The following is a 13,541-nucleotide window of genomic DNA, read 5'->3' on the forward strand; positions in this document are numbered from 1 at the left end:
AAGTCTCACACGTATACCTTAGCAGTCTCCCACATCACCGATGGGTTACTGGCCATGCCTGAGCGGATATCCCAGGTTTTATATTCCTGCAAGAAATATTTTATGAACTTACTATAATTCAATAGGAAAGGGTCCATACACCAATGTCGGGGACCTATCCATCATCACTAGTCTTAGCCTCCATATATACTGCGGCATGGTCAGAAATAATTATATTACCTATTTTACAAAACAATACTGAGTTCAAAAAGTTGAAGGGACAAAAAACATATCGATTCTGGTATGGCACTTATGTGGATTAGAATAAAAAGTAAAGTCTCTACCCACAGGGTGAAGATACCTCCACACATCTACCAGCCCCAACTCCCTACTTAGATTCGCTAACTGCCTAGATCTCAAAGATCCTGTCCATCCCTGGGTCGATGATCCAATTAAAATCTCCCCCTATAATTGTGTGGTGCACCCCATCAACTTGGAGAACGCTTACATTACAAATGTAAAAGTGTGTGCCGGGGGGCAATAAAGATTCAAAATCCCATATTCCTCTCCATATATTAGGGCTTTAATTAAAATATACCATCCAGACTCATCTTTTATCTGGCTTAGCATTTGGAAGGGAAGATTCTTACGAATAAGAATGGCCACTCCCCTACTTTTTAAGCTAAAAGATAAAAAGAACACCTGGCCAAATCCACCCTGTTGCAGTTTCAAATGCTCCTTATCAAGTAGATGTGTCTCCTGTAAAAGGGCTACATCAACCCTTTCTTTTTTGAGACTTGATAATATCTTTTTCCTTTTGATTGGTGAGTAGCTCCCCTTGACATTCCAGGTGCACCACCAAAACAAATGAGTAGCCATGATTGTTCAAGCAAGCCTGAGACCCCCCAGGAGGAAGAACCACACCTAAAAGACATTGAGTAAAAACCAAAAACAATTCACATGTAAGAACACCCTTTAAAACAACTAAATCAAAACAGCTAAGAACTACTCCTAAAAAAATGAAACATATATAAAAGGAGACCTTCCCCCTTGTTCACAGGAGGCACTGCTACCTTCTAGTAATCCGGCCATAACATCTCCCAGGTAGAGCCATGCCCTTGGCCCAGACATTACAAAGTAGAGTTAATAAATACCAATATCTTAGAAAAGTTAAAAGGAGTTAAAAGTGGGTGACCAACCCATCCCCCACCCCAAAATTATCACCTAGATACACTTAGCAAAACAACATAAAATAAAATATATAAAATTACAATCCCAACAAGTATTAAGCAACAAAAAAAAACTCAGAAACATCCCCCAATAATTGAATAAACCACGCAAGTTATAAATAAGAATCCAAAGAAAAGATAAAGAATGAGTACCTTTCCCCGAGGTAGGATGGAGAAGAGAAAGAGGGAAAAAGGAGGCCAGAAAACAAAAGAAGGGAAGAATAAAGTTATTGTCCATACAGTTCAAGTCCTGCAGTCTATTTGAGAGCATCAGGAATTATTTTACTTTTTCCCCTGACCCGAAGTTATATATAGATCCTCTATGACTAAAGCACAGCGTTGTCGGATATCGGATAGAATATTGAATATTTAAATCCCTCAGACGCTTCTTCGCCTCATTAAATGCCTTCCTCTTGCGAACCACAACCGGAGAGAAGTCCTGGAACAACATTATTTTGGAACCCTTGTATATCATGGCATGGAGATCCTTCCCCAAAGCTTCTGCGGTCTCCAGCAACATTTGTTTTTCCCTGTAATGCTGAAATCAAACTAGGACCGTGCGGGGGGGCACTGGTCTGACCCGGGCCTACGCAGAGCAACCGGTGGGCCCGCCCCACTTGCACCCGGCCCAGCTCTGATTCCAGTTTCAGCAGCTGTGGGAGCCATTGCTCCAAAAAAATCAACAAGCTGACCTTTCTCCTCTCGCTCAGGAAGGCCCAGCAACCGAATATTTTTCCAACAATCTCGATTTTCGAGGTCGCCAATATGTTCCACTAAAGTCCGGACTTGGCATTTCAGATCCCGGATCTGACCCATGAATGATTCAGCAGCAGTCTCAGAGGCCGCGGCCCATTACTCGGCACCCCCTCCCCCCCCCCCACCCCCTCGCTCCCCCAACACGCTGCCCGAGTTTCTTGATCTCTCAGTCATGCTTCTGCAGTATGACCGAGATCGACTCCCACCTGGACCTGGTCTCTTTGATGGACGCATCAATTTTCTCTCAGAGCTTAACGAACTCCGAGATCAGGCTCACCTCTGCAGGCAAGTCTCCCGGGGCGGCCAGGGATGTGTCTGTTGCTGCAGGAGGGAGACGGAACTTTGTGAAACTTTGCCTTTAGTTATTTTAAAAAACATCAAACTGCTAAAGTTTGATGCAGAATGACCAAAATTGCTGGAAAAAACTATTTTAAGTAATTTAGCAGGTGAGGTGAGGGTGGGTTCCCCACTTTGCCGGGGTCTTGGGCAGAGCTCTGCAGACTCAGACCCACTGAGTTGCCGCCATCTTGGATCTCCAATCATTTCCTTTATTAATAAGGCTGCAATTACATCCCCTCAATCTTCTAAACTCATATGAAGACATGAATTATCCCTTTAAACCCAGTACTATTCTGGTGAATCGTTGGTACAAGCAAAGGCCAATGTATCTTAAGCGTGATACCCAGTCTTCAGATATGGTCTGATTATGGCTCTGTACAAACTGCCCTCAGCATGATGACTCAGTGGTTAGCACTGCTGCCTCACAGCGCCAGGGAGCCGGGATTGATTCCAGCCTCGGGCGACATTCCGTGTGGAGTTTGCATGTTCCCCTCATGTCTACATGGTTTTCCTTTGGGTGCTCCGGTTTCCTCCCACAATCCAAAGATGTGCAGGTTAGGTGAATTGACCATGCTAAATTGCCCATAGTGTTCAGGGATGTGTAGGTTAGGTGCATTAGTCAGGGGTAAATATAGGATAATAGAGTAGGGGAATGGGTCTGGGTGATTACTCTTTGGAGGGTCGGTGTGGACTTGATGGGTTGAAGGGCCTGTTTCCACACTGTAGGGATTCTGTTCTGTTCTATTCCAAGTATTCCAGCTCTCTGGAAGAAAGTCTCTTCTCCAGCTCTCTCGTCTCAGCTGATGCTTCATCCATCAGTCAGAAAGCCAGTGACTATCTCAGGCATTTGCAAAAGCTCTAATGGGATTAAACACTGATCAGGCTGCTTCAAGGTTCCTATGCCTTTCAAGTCAAAGCTCTTGTCTACAAAAGATCTCAGATAATTAGATGGCTGGTATCTCAGCAGTACAAATGGCACCAGGGACCACTGGCAGGACTGCTAAAGATTGTGAGCAATAGCAATAGTGGAAGCCCCAAGAGAGAGATGAGTGGGCAACATTCACTGGGGCCAGTCAGATAGGCCCTGGTGAGGTTGGTGGAGGATGGAAATCCCTATATTGAGAGTGTGGAGGAGTCATTCAGCAGACATGTCCCTTGCCACTGGGGGGAGCTACCATGGGGCAAAGATAGACTGATCAAGAGGGTTTCTCCTAAGACTGAACAGACAGAGAACTACAAGGACAGGTCCAGCAATCCCTCTATTTGACATTGGTCGCTCCTCACTACTGATGTATGGGGCATGAAAATAAAAAGCAGTGGCTACAGAAGTCAATGAGTTCATTTCCTTCAAATAAAACTCTCATGTTTATTCAAAGAGGTACATTTTTATATTACATCATAAAGAGAGTCAGAGCTTTGGACCTGGAGGACAACTGAGGACCTGGTTATAAAGAAAATTACAGATGCTCAAATCACCAGACATGGGAGAATGCGGAGTTCTGCGAGTCTGATAAAGCTGGAGAGACAGGATAGGTGAGGCCACAAAGATTGGAGATTTTAATAATTGTAGCTTTCAGAGTCTGAAGCCAATGCAGGTCATCAAGTCCAATGGTGCTGAGAGAACAGGGCTTGATCTGAGTTGGAACACTGATGTCAGAGATCTATGGATGCTGGAAGATGAAAGCAAAACATTGGAACACACAATGATGGGAGTAACAGAAACATGGATTGTTTCAGCAACAGAGGAAGTGAAGCTGGAGCAGATACACATATCATTATAGGGACAGAGGCAGAGATCTGATAGAAAGCAACGAGTTACTGATCAAGAGGGCTTCTCCTAACACTGAACCGACAGACACTGCTAGGACAGGATCCGAAGATTTCCTTTGGGTCAAATAGGACACCAGGTTTGTAAACAGTCGAGTACACTCTGAAACAGTGCCCTGAGAGAAGTATGGATTCAGTCTCGGAGTTTGTGGTGTGACTGAAGACAATGGCTTCCATCATAGTAATCAATAAATACAAATACAAAACAACTATTTCATAAACCTGCCATTTCATTATTGTCTATCATAAATTCACATGTATAGAGTCATAGAGATGTACAGCATGGAAACAGACCCTTCGGTCCAACCCGTCCATGCTGACCAGATATCCCAACCCAATCTAGTCCCACCTGCCAGCACCCGGCCCATATCCCTCCAAACCCTTCCTATTCATATACCCATCCAAGTGCCTTTTAAATGTTGCATTTGTACCAGCCACCATCACTTCCTCTGGCAGCTCATTCCATACACGTACCACCCTCTGTGTGAAAAGGTTGCCCCTTAGGTCTCTTTTAGATCTTTCCCCTCTTACCTTAAATCTATGTCCTCTAGTTCTGGACTCCCCCAACCCAGGCAAAATACTTTGTCTATTTATCCTATCCATGCCCCTCATAATTTTGTAAACCTCTATAAGGTCACCCCTCAGCTTCCGATGCTCCAGGGAAAACAGCATGAGCCTGTTCAGCCTCTCCCTATAGCTCAAATCCTCCAACCCTGGCAACATCCTTGTAAATCTTTTTTGAACCCTTTCAAGTTTCACAACATTTTTCCGATAGGAATGAGACCAGAATTGCACGCAATATTCCAACAGTGTATAGCCACAACATGACCTCCCAACTCCTGTACACAATACGCTGACCAATAAAAGAAAGCATATCAAACTCCATCTTCACTATCCTATCTACCTATCACTCCACTTTCAAGGAGCTATGAATCTGCACTCCAAGGTCTCTTTGTTTAGCGACACTCCCTAGGACCTTACCACTAAGTGTATAAGTCCTACTCAGACTTGCTTTCCCAAAATGCAGCACCTCGCATTTACCTGAATTAACTCCATCTGCCAATTCTCAGCCCATTGGCCCATCTGATCAAGATCCTGTTGTCATCTGAGGTAACCTTCTTCGCTGTCCACTACACCTCCAATTTTGGTATCATCTGCAAACTTACTGACTGTTACTTATTAACTCTTATGCTCGCATCCAAATCATTTATATAAATGACAAAAAGTAGAGGACCCAGCACCGATCCTTGTGGCACTCCACTGGTCACAGGCCTCCAGTCTGAAAAACAACCCTCCACCACTACCCTCTGTCTTCTAACTTTGAGCCAGTTCTTTATCCAAATGGCTAGCTCTCCCTGTATTCCATGAAATCTAACCTTGCTAACCAGTCATCCATGGGGAACCTTGTCGAACACCTTACTGAAGTCCATATAGATCACATTTACCGCTTTGCCCTCATCAATCCTCTTTGTTACTTCTTCAAAAAACTCATTCAAGTTTGTGAGACATGATTTCCCATGCACAAAGCCATGTTGACTGTCCCGAATCAGTCATTGCCTTTCCAAATACATGTACATCCTGTCCCTCAGGATTCCCTCCAACAACTTGCCCACCACCGAGGTCAGGCTCACTGGTCTATAGTTCCCTGGCTTGTCCTTACTATCCTTCTTAAACAGTGGCACCACATTAACCAATCTCCAGTCTTCCAGCACCTCACCTGTGACTATCGATTATACAAATATCTCAGCAAGAGGCCCAGCAATCACTTCTCTACCTTCCCACAGAGTTCTCGGGTACACCTGATCAGGTCCTGGGGATTTATCCACCTTTAACCGTTTCAAGACATCCAGTACTTCCTCCTCTGTAATCTGGACATTTTGCAAGGTGTCACCATCTATTTCCCTACAGTCTATATCTTCCATATCTTTTTCCACAGTAAATACTGATGCAAAACATTTGTTTAGTATCTCCCCGATTTTCTGAGGCTCCACACAAAGGCTGCCTTGTTGATCTTTGAGGGGCCCTATTCTCTCCTTAGTTACCCTTTTGTCCTTAATGTATTTGTAAAAACTCTTTGGATTTTCCGTAATTCTATTTGCCAAAGCTATATCATGTCCCCTTTTTGCCCTCCTGGTTTCCCTCTTAAGTATACTCCTACTTCCTTTATACTCTAAGGATTCACTTGATCTATCCTGTGTATACCTGACATATGCTTCCTTCTTTTTCTTAACCAAACCCTCAATTTCTTTAGTCATCCAGCATTCCCTATACCTACCAGGTTTTCCTTTCACCTTGACAGGAATATACTTTCTCTGGATTCTCATTATCTCATTTCTGAAGGCTTCCAATTTTCCAGCCATCCCTTTACCTGCGAACATCTGTCTCCAATCAGCTTTCTTGCCTAATTCCGCTAAAATTGGCCCTTCTCCAGTTTAGAAGTTTAAAGGGCATACCACTGCTGCTTGAGACTCTTTCTTCCTCAATATTTTTACAGTACTTTTTACTATTGGCTTTGATAGCCTCACAATTTGTTCCTGAATTCCCTCTTTTCACCTCATTACTTGTCTTTGACTTATTCTTGACTTTGTTTGAGAGCTCTGCCCAACAGTAGACAGTTATTCTCCACCTCATTTACTGACCACAGTTACTTAATTGTGCAAGTGGAGACTTTACCTTTTAGAAGTACATATTAGATAGCTGTATAGGTTTACATTATAAATGCTCAGTCCAATTTATTGGGTTCAATTTATTTCTCTTCCCATTAAAATTGGCTTCACATAAAAATGAATGCATGATTCACAATTCTCTCCTCGCCTCCTCAAATCTAATTTCAACCTTATCACATGGGTTACTATTCTCAAAACGTTTTGCCAGATTGTGAATTCATTCTGGGTCATCATCACTAAATCTGGCACAGCCTTTTCCCTTGTCAATTCTAAGAAGAATATTTTCATTCAGAGATTACTCAAGTACAAAAGTAGGACATGCATGTGTGAATCAAAGTTCTGGTTTGCACAAAAGAATACTGCACCCCCTCAGTTGATGAATGCCTTTATATCTTCACTGAAGCAGCAGTAAACAGCTATTGTTCTTTCTGCTAAAGCTTTTCACGGTGGAATTATTTCGAGTCACAAGTGACGTTCCCTGTTGTCTCAGGTCAGCCCCAGTGCAGGGGAATGTCAGCAGTCCATCCGTCAAATTGTCAATAAATGCAGGCCTAGACTGAACTGCGCACATCCCGAGAAGTAATAACAAAAAACAACTCCTCATTCTGCTGAGCCAGACCTCAGGCTTCTGTAAGCGTTCAGGGAAGGAAGGTGTCGGCTACAGAGATATAGAAAGCCTACGTACTAAATGCAGTCACATCCCTAAATTAGCTGATCCAGCATAGACCAAGACACAATCATTGGAATGCTTGTCTCTAATGTTTAAAATAAAATTAGCTGATGCTCACAATGCAAAAAGACACATATTTCCTAATCAACCTCTTCAAACATGTCATTACACATCTTTGGGGCGTGTAGGACTTGAACCCAGAGGTAGAGACACAATGCAAACTGACAGAAAGAACATACAAATGCACTACACCTATTTCAACTTTAACTAAGTAGATGACAGCCATTCATTTGTTCATTTCTCTGGGTGATAACTTGACGAATCAGAGTCAACCTGCCTAGTTTAACATTTAAATAAAACTTGGCTGTTAGCTGTCAATCATCATTAACTTGGGAATTCTCCATGGCAACACCTTTACCAATCAACACTTCTACCTCTTGCTAACCAATCAGGACTCTCCAATCAGGACTCTCCTCTCATATGTTTTATTCCCTGGTCATTTCTGTGTATTGCCCTGATGAGTACAAGGTGAAAATTTTCAACAAAATTAGTCTTTTTTCCAAAAACAATCAACTTTAAATATCGTTCAACACCAGGTTATAGTCCAACAGGTCTAATTGGAAGCACACTAGCTTTCAGAGCATCGCTCCTTCATCAGGTGATAGTGGAGGGCTCCACTACCACCTGATGAAGGAGCGACGCTCCGAAAACTAGTGCTTCCAATTAAACCTGTTGGACTATAACCTGGTGTTGTGTGATTTTTAACTTTGTACACCCCAGTCCAACTCCGGCATCTCTAAATCTTAAATATCATTGAACAGTTCAATGAATAGAAATCTGCAGTATGTGAGTGGCTCAGTATTAACCTCCAATTGAGGAATATGCGTATAATAGTTTGGTAAAACAATTGTGTTTCAGACAGGCAGTTCAGTATGTAATATGCACATTTGTAATTTTATTGTGCGGCACAGGTATAGGCTTATCCTGTAAAATAGAAGCAATAAAGATGCTACAAGAGGTTTCCCAACAGATTGAGGAGAAACCAAAGTTCAAGTCAACCCTTAGCCCAAATCACATTTCGAGGCTGCTGTCATTCCTATGCATGATGCAGCATATTTGCAAATATGATTCCATTTGAGATTCACTGACCTGGTCATTGTTGCTGTGTGTACGCTGGGGTGGTTGGCATGACGTTGTACTCCTCTCTGGGCTGCTCACCCTGTAACGAGCAGTCGGTTTGTTCCTAGTTGCGTGCAGATGAAGGATGCTGTCAGCGTCTTCCACAAACCGGGCTGGAACCAGCCCCAGTTGCCCATTCACTTCAGCAACATACATTCCGTGCCTGTCAGGGCTCCCACTGACAAACACCACATCTCCAACAGAAAGAGGCAGCTAAAGAGGAGAGTGCAACAGGTTATTGTGGGTCTTATAACAAAGGTCAAAGCTATCTGAATTCAAATATACTCAATCCTTCAGAATTAGTCTGATTGAATTTTCTTAAGACATCAAAGGTATACAGTAGCGTTCTACTATTTTCATTTGAAGGAATAATGTCCTTTAAAGATTCCAGGATGGTTATCTTCAACATTGATGAGTAAAAACCGATAAACTCCAGTGTCACGATAGCCATGCAACATGGAGTTCAGCTGTGAAACTGAGTCATGCATAAGGCTTGTAAAGATTGAATATAACGGTTTTTAAAAATGAGATTGGAAATTTATTTTCATGACTCAGATCCAGCGAAAGGTCAGTTTGTGGCGGTAATGTTGACTTTGAGAAAAGGAGAGAGCAAAACAGGTGCCATCAGAGCAGCCAACAATGAAACATCTTTCCTTTTTCCTGATCAGATACTGGCTATTTCCACAATTGCCCGAGGTCACAATTACCTCCAGTGGGCCATTAATAAGTCACAAACCCTCATAACTGTGGAGAATCATTTATTCAAAGCAAGGTTGTAAGGTGGGAGTGTGGGCAGGGGAGGAATGGTGAGTGGGAGTGTGTTGATGGTAATGAGGAGCTGAGCTGTGTGTGTACTTCAGCACTACACTCGCTTGCTGTGGATGATGGATACAAAAAGATGCTGAGCTTCCCTGATACTCGGGCATTCAGAAACTAAGGGTGAACCTGAACGACGTGGCTATGGCAAGATTTACAGCAGAAGCCAGTGTGAAATCTGAAGAGGTCTATCGTGATGTTGGGGGCATCTCACTCTATCTTTTATGCACCTGCCAAGCAGTGAGGTGAGTATCTCACTAGGGGCAGCAATGAGTTGCCAATGAAGGGAGATTTTAGCTTGTTAAATGCCTGTTAATTATTGGCAAAACTTGCTCCATTAATATTCAGCTTCCCATCTTACCAAACAAGCTAGAGTTTGTGACATGGAGGTCAGAGCAGGCATTTGGTGACTTCAGTTTGCAGAGATAGCAGGCACCAGGGTCTCAGGGCACGCTTCATGGGCACCAACCACATGCAACCAATGTGCATGGTCACTGGAGTCCAACATGCGCTAGCCTCTAAGAACACTCATGGCACATCCCCAATGCACTAGCAGTATTCTTCTGCACTTCAGCACTGTTCCCTTGGGCTGCAAGCTGGTAACTATCATAGTAAAGCTACTGCAAGGACACAGTGCATTCTGGGACATATACCAATCTCAGGCTAAACAGGAAGGTGTCAAAAAGTAGATGGTAGCACTTACACTGGGAGAGTGGGGAAGTCATTGACCCTCTTCCTATGTTGTTGGGCATTCCCTGGATGATTCAAACTGCACTAAACTAGATGGCAACCTCGGACCAAGCTGGTGTGGACGAGCTTCGTGGCCTCCACTGGTGGTCCTGGGGAAAGAGGACCTCCTGGTTCTGCACTACCCCAACCCAGCAGGACCTTCATGTCATTGGCTGCAAAGAAGTGCACTAATTTTTCCCTGTCTCCCACATCCAGGGAAATGTCAGAGCAGCTCCGAACTGTTAGTACCGGTCTGGGTGCACAATGGGCTTTACAAGATAGTGATCTCTCAGCCGATATCTGGTGAGGGATATATTGACATGAGAGAATGGAGCCTGGTAAGATGGGGATAGAACCAGATGAGAAAGATCTCATAGGAGTGTGATAGATAGTTGATGAGCTGAGTTTGGTAAGATGTGGTGAGAAATCCTGAGGCAACTCACACAGCCAAAAGCAAAGCATGAGATTCAGCCCTGAAGTTTCCTTTCAAACAAAAACAAAGTTGTACCAGCATTTTAGTCTCACTGTTAATTAAAAGTTAAAAATGACACAACATCAGGTTATAGTCCAACAGGTTTATTTGGAAGCACTAGCTTTCGGAGCACTGTTCCTTCATGTGCGGTGCTCCGAAAGCTAGTGCTTCCAAATAAACCTGTTGGACTATAACCTGATGTTGTGTCATTTTTAACTTTGTCCATCCCAATCCAACACTGGCACCTCCAAATCATGTTAATTAAAAGATGGCTTCTGTTTTCTGCATTCTTGAACATTGCTAAAAGGCTACAAGTTGAAGCTTTTCACCTGGTATTCATGAAAACTATGATGCAAGATCAATCAGCATCCTCTTCTCACCCTGTATTCAAATAAAATATCTCCTTTATTGAGTCTGTTTCGTGTGTTCTAGTGCAAGGTGAAAAGCTTTAAGTTCTAGTCTCTTATTAGCAATGTTTCAGTTCTGTATTACCATTTATTTCTCTATCCTTATAAAGCTTTTATCCCGAAGCTGTAATAGATATACTGAGCTCGCTAGGAGGAAGATTATCAGAGATCAGAAACTGAATTCTGCCTTTATCAGCCAATTACAGGCAAAGCTAAAAATGTAATTTGTTTTTGAGTGGTGTCAGATCAAGAAAGGTTGAGCAGGTTCGGCCACTCAAATTTAAAAGAATGTGAGGTGAGCTTATTGAAACGTAAGATTGTTAAGAAATGGAAGATAGATGGATACCAGGAGGATGTTTCCTCTTGTGGAGGAAGAGTGGAACCCAGAAACAGAGTTAAGGCAATCACACCAATCCCAAAGGGGAGACTGTCGAAGCTCTGAAACATTAATTTCATGTGCAGACTGATAGACTGGCAATCAACTTTGCAAACGATCAGTTAATTAAGGAATTGCTCATAAAGAAATGTCATGGATTTATTACCTCAGAGTCTGATCTATGCTGCAGCCCAGCGAATAAATAGGTGACTCAGTTAGCTAGCAATGTAGGTGGTGTCATCAGGGTGGATTCATTCCTGCACCAGCTAAGGTTAATGTGAAGGTCCAGCTTTCAAAAATCTTACCATTCACCTGAGGTGTGGTGGCCGTCAGGTTAAACTCACCACAAGTCATCATTCTCTCGCTCTCTAATGAGAAAGCAGCCTCATGGTTCTGTGAGATTAAAAAGAGGAGCTGCTGGCCTAGTGGTATTATCACTGGACTAGTAATTAAGAGGCCTTTATCAATGGGCCAAGGCTGTGCTGCATGACTTGAAATAAAATCAAGTTAACTCAGCCTCCATTAGTACTGATTCATAACAACACACTAGATAACCTGTACTTGCTTTGTTAAGAGATTGTCTGTTAATGACTTGCTAGTTCATCGTAAGCTACTGCATTTATACAAGTCTACTTGCAGGGCAGCACAGTCGTTCAGTGGTTAGCACTACTGCTTCACAACGCCAGGGCTCTGGGTTTAATCCTGTAAACCCTCAGGGGTTTAATTCCCTCTGCGCTTAAAGGGAATTATATACAGGGCATGCTAGTAGAGTGGTTAAGAATGGACACAGGATGCTTGTGTTTATCAGTTGTGGCTTAGATTATAAAAACAGGGAGATTAGATTACCTACAGAGTGGAAACAGGCCTTTCAGCCCAATAAGTCCACACCGACCCTCCGAAGAGTAACCCACCCAGATGCATTTCCCTCTGACTAATGCACCTAAGCACGATGGGCAACTTACCTTGGCCAATTCACCTGACCTGCACATCTTTGGACTGTGGGAGGAAACCGGAGCACCCAGAGGAAACCCACGCAGACACGGGGAGAATGTGCAAATACCACACAGACTGAAGTCAAGGCTGGAATCAAACGTGGGACAATGGTGCTGTGAGGCAGCAGTGCTAACCACTGAGCCACCGTGACCCCCCATGTTGATCAAGGCACAGCTGGAATACTGTGTGCAGTTTGGTGCACCACACTATAGGAAGTACATGATTGCACTGGAGGGGTTTCAAAGCAGATTCACCAGGATATTGCATGGCCTTTCAGCTATAAAGAGAGACTGGATAAGTTTGGGTTGTTTTATTTGGAGCAAAGAGTGTTGGGGAGAAACCTGATAGAGATGTGTAATATTATAAGGGGCATGGACAGGGTGAATGGAATGCAGCTGTTCCCCATAGTTGAAGGGTCAATGAAAAGGAGGCACAATTTTAAAGCGAAAGTAAGAAGATTTAGAGAGTCATAGTCATAGAGTCATAGAGATGTACAGCATGGAAACAGACCCTTCAGTCCAACCATCCATGCCGACCAGATATCCCAACCCAATCTAGTCCCACCTACCAGCACCCAGCCCATATCCCTCCAAACCCTTCCTATTCATATACCCATCCAAATACCTCTTAAATGTTGTAATTGTACCAGCCTCCACCACTTCCTCTGAAAACTCATTCCATACACGTACCACTCTCTGTGGAAAAAGTTGCCCCTCAGGTCTCTTTTATATCTTTCCCCTCTCACCCAAAACCTATGCCCTCTAGTTCTGGACTCCCCAACCCCAGGGAAAAGACTTTGTCTATTTATCCTATCCATGCCCCTCATGATTTTGTAAACCGCTATAAGGCCACCCCTCAGCCTCCGGCGCTCCAGGGAAAACAGCCCCAGCCTGTTCAGCTTCTCCCTGTAGCTCAAATCCTCCAACCCTGGCAACATCCTTGTAAATCTTTTCTGAACCATTTCAAGTTTCACAACATCTTTCCGATAGGAAGGAGACCAGAATTTCATGCAATTTTCCAACAATGGCCTAACCAATGACCTGTACATGACCTCCCAACTCCAGTACTGAACACTCTGACCAATAAAAGAAAGCATACCAAAT

At 43.4% G+C, this 13,541-nt stretch overlaps 1 protein-coding gene across 3 annotated transcripts in view; it reads right to left on the bottom strand.

Annotated features, from left to right (window-relative positions):
- Positions 1–13,541, bottom strand: part of LOC140485656 (uncharacterized) — a 122,723-nt gene that overhangs the window by 50,622 nt on the left and 58,560 nt on the right. For all 3 annotated transcript variants that reach the window (XM_072584033.1, XM_072584034.1, XM_072584035.1), the window contains exon 18: positions 8,616–8,858. In XM_072584033.1, the coding sequence (XP_072440134.1) occupies positions 8,616–8,858 (243 nt within the window). The remainder of the gene's footprint in view (positions 1–8,615; positions 8,859–13,541) is intronic.

Source organism: Chiloscyllium punctatum, chromosome 14 (genome assembly GCF_047496795.1).
Source record: "Chiloscyllium punctatum isolate Juve2018m chromosome 14, sChiPun1.3, whole genome shotgun sequence".
Classification (NCBI taxonomy): domain Eukaryota; kingdom Metazoa; phylum Chordata; class Chondrichthyes; order Orectolobiformes; family Hemiscylliidae; genus Chiloscyllium; species Chiloscyllium punctatum.